The sequence below is a fragment of the Tyto alba genome, unplaced genomic scaffold (genome assembly GCF_018691265.1).
Source record: "Tyto alba isolate M040663 unplaced genomic scaffold, T.alba_DEE_v4.0 Super-Scaffold_10, whole genome shotgun sequence".
Taxonomy (NCBI): domain Eukaryota; kingdom Metazoa; phylum Chordata; class Aves; order Strigiformes; family Tytonidae; genus Tyto; species Tyto alba.
In genome coordinates, this window is record NW_024881262.1 from 18,071,781 (window position 1) to 18,078,612 (window position 6,832).

Sequence of the window (6,832 nt, forward strand, 5' to 3'; positions counted from 1 at the left end):
TACTGTTAACGTATTTTATATTTGTTTTCTATTTTAAAGACAGACATCATCTGGGATAATAACAACCGACGTGATAAATTGTAACAGTGACAGAGGATTTTTTTGATCTCAGCGTGTAATGAGACAAAAGCTGTATTTAAAAAATTCAAAGCATTTTAAAAACAAGATTACAAGTATTAAACAAAAACACAGTAAATGCTGCATGTATGCTTGATGACAGAAAGATTGACACTGGAACTACTTTATACAGTGAAGATAAAACTCTTTAAATATACTTAAACAGAACTAGATAGAAATACATCTGAGAAATGCATTAATCTTAATCATTTAAGATGGTCATTTTGAAGTAAACAATTATATGCATATAATATTGCTTCAATTTCACCCATTTTATTAAGCCTGAATTTGTTACAGACTTAAAGCAGTCATTCAATGTCTTTATCACATATATTAAAAAACCCCCACAGCATATGTTCAGATTAATAGTAATTACTTTGGATATTGAATAAAACTAGAAAGTCAGAGTCAAGCACTTAAATACTTTGGGGGTGTGTGGGGGTGTGTGTTACAATTAATATAAAAAAAAGATTCCATATTGAGGATTTCCACAAAAATTAAACAATGATTTCTCACTTCCAAAACACTGTAACCAATAGAATAAAAAAGAAATTTCTATTAACTGAATTTAAATTATTAGTTTTGTTAGCTTTCTATATTAGCTAACCAGTGAGATTGTTTATGCCCCTAGCTAACTGATATCTAATACGTGTATTTGTACCAAAAGTCTGTGGATTAAAAACACGTCTGTCTCTGAACTTTAACAGAAATATAAATTAAAAAAATATTGTGGTTAAATTTTAATACTATGATTGTAGAAATTATGTATAGAATACAGTACATCAACAGACCTAAAGATACAACAAAACAAAATTTCCTGATGTCATAAACAAAAACCTAAATCAGAAATGTTTAGTATAGTGTGATGGAAAAAGCACATAGCAAATGCTTTACACACTATTTATTTTAGATTAAAAACCAGAGTATTTTCTAAAAAATTCACCAACTGTATTTCTGTATACAGTATTACTTAGAAAACAATTTCTCTACCCTGACAGTAAACTATGCAGCATATCAGACTTATAGGTGAGGTCACCCTTTCAAATTAATTTATCTATGCAAAAACATTAAATAAACTGTATTTAGGGTATAATCTGCACCACCACATTTCTATGCTCTGATAGAGTTAACACTCAAATTGTAACAGATACACTTGTTAAGGTAGTGTCTCTCTTTTTTCAGTTGTGGAAGTATCTGCAGTAAGACTGACCACTGCCTCATTGTACAGCAAAGACCATACAACAAAACCCACACTGATCTTGTAGCAGATAAATTAAATCAATCATGCCATGATTGACATGTTCCATTTTTTTGTGTGAGCATATGGCATAAGACATACACTATTTCAACAAATTCAACAGGAAAAAAAACAACTTCCAGTGTTTTTATTTGCCTATTCTCTGCACTACCCAGTCCTGTTGGCAGAGGGGACAGCGATTATTCTGTTTCACCCACAAGGACATGCAGCAATTGTGGAAGGAATGATTGCATTCTCCCCAAACCACTGAAAGAGAAGAAAGAACATGTTCCAGTCACAGTCAAGCTGTCCAATCAACACCAACAGCAAAGTCCAAAATACCATTTTCAGATGTTTATAACTACTACAAGCTTTAGTGACAAAGTGGGTTATCACTGATTTATCCACTGAGGTTGGATAATTATGGTCATTCTGATGATAATCAGTTCTTTGTGATCAAACCTTTTATTTCTTTCCAATTACAAAAGAAGAAATGCATATTCTAATCTTCTTGTATAAAGTGACAGCTTTGTGAATGTATCAACACATTTATCAGTTCTGTCCAGGAAATAATTGCAACTATCCAAGTTCTTCACTTTATCTTCCCCACTACCAAAATATAGCCGATGCACTACTGAGTATCACACAAGAGCATAGCACCAAATTCTGATCTGAAAAGCAGTGTTTACAGCATAAAACCTCAAAATGGGATCTTAAACCTGAAGTTACTCATAGGCTACAAATGTTTCAACACCACACAAAGGGTTATCTATTGTCCATCTGCTCCTGAACAGTAGTAGTTACTTTGCTTTTTTACCTTATTAGTTCACATTTTCCTTCCTGGAATACAAGGGTATCAATCAAAGGAGTGTTGTAAATTACGCTTTTTTTTTTTTTCTATCTTAAATAGGACACTTAGTGAGCCAATTAAGACATCTGGAACAGGAAATTCCTGTTCTCATTAAAATAATAATCAAAAACAACAGTGGATTAAATTTGAAACAACATAATTCAACACAGAAAGAACAAGGGCCTAAAAAAGTTTAAACCACTGGTTTAAAAGTTGACTTAAAAGTTTAAAGCAAACTCTTTGAGACGGTGTTCACTACTTCAAATTTAAATATATCAGAATTCAATGAAGATTTGCTTTTGCATACATTGGTGTGCAAATGAAAATATATTTAAACAGCATTGTAGCAAACCCAAGTGATTCCACCTTTTTGAATAAAAAGTGAACGAACGAGCAATCGCCTCCACTATGTCTGAATTAAGATTGGGAAAAATACGGCTTTCCAACCTAGACACACATTTATTTCAGAATAGAGGATTTTAATTGGTATTACCATTGTGTCTTCTGGCATCCATCTCAGAAGAAAAAAAAAGTAGCCATTTCCTACCCTCTTCAAAAGTGTACATTATAATCTCCTCAGTTATGCTCATGGTGAGAGAAACTTAAACCTCTCAGTTGTGTATGTGTTGACTGCAAATTTGAAGCTCTTTCATTCTATAGCATGTCCGAAGTGAAAACTAGTTTTATTAGTGCTCAAAAATAAAGCATAAAATATTACTGATGTAAAAAAAAAAGACACAATGTAGAACACCAGTTTACTTTTGAGCATTAATAAAATCAGTATTCCCTTCAAACTTTAAAATGCACCCTACTGAGAGAAGTTTCAATTGAAAAACAAGCGAATGAAATCACTACATACCAACACAATCTTCTTGTTTGTTTTCAGCTTGACATCTAAGACAGGCATCTAAAAGTAAACAAGAACAAGACTCAATCTGATTCTCAGGATTCCATCTTAAGAATAGGTTTGTCAGAGGAAAATATAAACTCTAAAACCACTCTACAAAGGAAAAAATCCCAAGTTTTGATGTCCAGGTTCAGCCCTTTAACATTAAATACACCCCCCTCCCTAAATTTTAAAGGGGTGCACATGACAGCAAAATATATATCTGAAAGAGAACAGAAGGACTATAAAACTGCCCAACAAGTTTTGTTTGTTTTCCATTGCTTTGGTATTTTCATAACTTCTGTTGAAAAAAACCCTTCTCCATTTTGTAGATACAACAACCAGCAGATTTGTGCCAAGGCACTCAGGCATATTAAGGCCAGAGCAAGCACAAAGCCAAACCCTAATTACAGGACTTTGTTTTTCAGATGTCAGCATCTCCTTTTAAGGAAATCATTCACAATTTTGATTTTTTTAGGCTGTACATCTCTCACCACAACCCCCACCTCCTACTACTTTTTATATAGTAGTTTTCCTTACTAAGTACCTGCATGTAATTTTCACACAAGTCACATACACATGCAAACATATCGGTCAATTCAATACTATAAATTAATACATAAACATGGAACAATATCTAATTAAAAATATTTATCATCTTTATGCACCCCAGTCTGTGGCTATAGGACTTGATGGCAGGTTCAGGACTCATTAGGATACAGAAGTGACAGCTTCCAGACTTGGTGCCGTACCACACCCATGCAGTGGAAAAATGCCTGTTTCTCCTTTGGCCCAACACGGGCTTCCCTAGATGTAACGTGCACGTGCCAGCCACAACAGAAAGCGTTCAACAGTTATGGGAAAAAACGCATCTTCATCTCCTCCAAATAAAAGGTAATAGTTTAAACAAAAGTGTCCCGCAGGTTGGACCAGGCCTACATGTCACTAGTTGGGCCATTTTATCCTAGAAGACAGAAACATAATGTGCTACAGGAATTCAGATTTGAGTATTTTTGCTCCCCCTGACAGATATGGCTGGTACTTCCATTTTAGATTCATCTGCCCAGACATTCCTCATTTTCTCAGGTAATAAAGAACAGAGGGGACAGTTCTGAAACAGTTGCTCTTTCCTCACTGAGATAAAAAACTGGCTGTAAATTAAGTCTCCTGTTGTCTGTTCCTATAATTTTTATTTCCACAGCATTTAAGGGCCAAACTGCTTCAACTTTTACCATGGTATCAAAGCAAGCTGATCTGAGGTCACTTCAACATGCAGGGCAGTAAGATGTGGCAGACCAGGAGTGACTATAAAAGCAGCTTTCCTATCCTAGCCCTAGACCTGCAGTTTCAGACAGAGAAGCAGCACAGAGAGCTGAGGACAGCCATCACTGCAAGCATACCAGGGTGAACTGTCCCCGCTCCTGCATCATAACCCTAAGGGTGTCAGTCTGAAAGGTTAAGCAAATCTAAATCAGTACTGCTATAATCCTGCTAACACCTGCATTTTTGCTCCTTTCTCTTGTGCTTCTGTGGTCCCTGAAGACCATGTTGGTTCAGTGAGTCAAACTGGTAGAAAATTAAGCCAGCTAACACTTCCCTCCCTTGAAAATAACAAACAAACTAACTTTCAACAAGTGCCAGCTTAAGTCTGGCACTGCCTCCAGCCTAAGGTTACTGCAGACGCAGTGGCTCTACAGGAGCCAGACCGGGTCTGGCAGGGTCAACACGAAATTGCTAAACTGAAGTCAGTAATGATCAAGTTTCATGTTCTAATAATGTGGTTTGCTCTCAAAAAACAGTTACCAGATTTTTCTGCTGGTTTTGGATGAGAAGTACTCCCTTGGTCTAGCTATGAACAACTGTAATTTTATTAAAAACAAAACCAAAAACCTTTTATAAAAGCTCTGAGCAAGATTTTGTTCATTTAAGACTTCTTATAGTGCCCTAAAACAGGCTAGCTAGAACATGGAAATACATTATTGAAATTATGGCTTAGGCAGCAGAATAGGTTAATTTCTTATTTCCAGGGTGGTCTCTGCTCACCATATAAAAGCAGACAATCTTCAAAACATGCTTGTGCAAAAGGTGAATTTCCCACCACTGCAGTTTGGGCTGCATCTTTCTTCTTTTGACATACCTTTTTGTCTTTTCTGTTCCACAGAACATTCTCAGTAAAAACATATATGAGAAATGACAGCACTGCGGATTTTGTCTCATTTCTGCTAAGACAAATCCTTACTGTATTTGCAGTATCATGGTTCCTGGACCTACAAAAGGTGCTCTGGAGGGAATCCTGGGTCATTTCTAATGCCAGACTACCAAACCCAACTCAGAGGACAGTTATGCCTAGGATGACTCAGCACAACAGTAAAAGTGGGATCTAGATGTACAGTAGAGGAGGAATTTAAGTAATTTTCAGAGATCCAAGATAAATACCATTCTTGCAAGAGATGTCAGAAAAAATTGATGCTAGTCAGCGATGAGGCTGCTTTCAAAAAGTCTTCAGATTTCAAAGCCAGGTAAACCAATCCCTTCCTTTTCAATAGATTTTTGGTACATTCATGTGTGTTCAACTGAACTAGTAATTAGGAGGCTTGGGTAGATGTGTTAGACACTCCGGATTAACAGATCTGGAAAATTAGTTTATATTTACATCCACAACTGCTTCAAAAAAACCCACCACACACAGCAGCACCACATATCCAGCTCTTCGGCCAACTCGGCTGTAATTCGGCCCTTGCCGAGCCTGCCAACGGACAAGAAACAGACCCCAGGGAGAAGGCGCCTTCGCCCGCGGCGGCGATAGCAGGGCAGCCGCCCGCCTCCGGGCCCTGGCACCGGCCCAGCCCGCCCGGCGAGCGCAGCTCCCCATGCCGGCAGGCACGGGGCAGCGGCCCCGCAGGCGCCCCGGCCTGCCCCTGCCGGGGGGCGGCCCGAGGCCTGGCAGCCGGCGGGGCCGGGGGAGCCGCTCCCCGTAGGGCGTGTGCAGCCCGAGGCGGCCCCGTGTGCGGCAACCCCCGGCCGCTCCGGCACAGGGACCCCGCGGGCTGCAGGGCCCTCCTCTTCTTCAGCCGAAGGCGCGGAGAGGGCGAGCCCCCCCCCCACCCCCCCCCGCTTCTGCCGGAAACCGCGTGTGTCTCCGCCGTGCGAGGGGAGGGCGGCAGGCCACGGCGGCGGGGCACCGCCGCAGCGGAGGCGGCGGCCATGGCGGCCGGGGCCTGCCGGCCGGCCGGCGCTTACCCATAACCTGCACCCGGCAAATGGCGCAGGTGTCGCACTCCACATCCCAGCTCCACATGGCCACCGCGTTCCACTTCTTCAGCGAGAACATCTTGTCGGGGGCGCCCGCCTTGGAGCCCGCAGAGCCCGGGTGCGAGTGGGGGGCGCCCGGCTCGTCCCCGTCCTCCACATCGGCCATGGCGGAGGGGCGGGGAGGCGGCGCCGGCGGCGGCGGGCGGCAGCGCGGGGCTGCAGCGCCACCCCGCGGCTCGCGCGCCCGCTCGCCCTCAGCCAGGGCCGGCGCTGCCGCTCCGCCGCAGGCCTCGGCGGGCAGGCCCGGCCCGCCGCGCTCAGCGACGGAGGAGCTGAAAAAAACCGAAACAAAACCGAAACGATTTAGTTAAAGGTGGCGATCGGCCCCCGGAGTGACACTCTCATCAGTTTGCTGCGCTCCTACGGGGCAACCGTGGGCAGGGTGCACTAAAGAAAAGGGCAATAACACGGATTCCCGCTGCCTTTTTTT

The 6,832-nt window shown here is 41.7% G+C and overlaps 1 protein-coding gene across 2 annotated transcripts; it reads right to left on the reverse strand.

Annotated features, from left to right (window-relative positions):
• On the reverse strand, positions 1 to 6,539 carry RNF7 (ring finger protein 7). 2 transcript variants are annotated; one of them, XM_033005471.2, is made up of 3 exons: positions 6,331 to 6,539; positions 3,064 to 3,111; positions 1 to 1,621 (listed from the first exon to the last, which is right to left on the reverse strand). In XM_033005471.2, exons 1-3 carry the CDS (start codon positions 6,506 to 6,508, stop codon positions 1,503 to 1,505), a joined length of 345 nt encoding a protein of 114 aa, XP_032861362.2. In that variant the 5' UTR covers positions 6,509 to 6,539; the 3' UTR covers positions 1 to 1,502. The 2 variants fall into 2 exon arrangements, with proteins under 2 accessions (XP_032861362.2, XP_042651344.1); XM_042795410.1 differs by having other exon boundaries at positions 1,565 to 1,621; positions 6,338 to 6,539.
• Between the last annotated feature and the right edge of the window lie 293 nt (positions 6,540 to 6,832).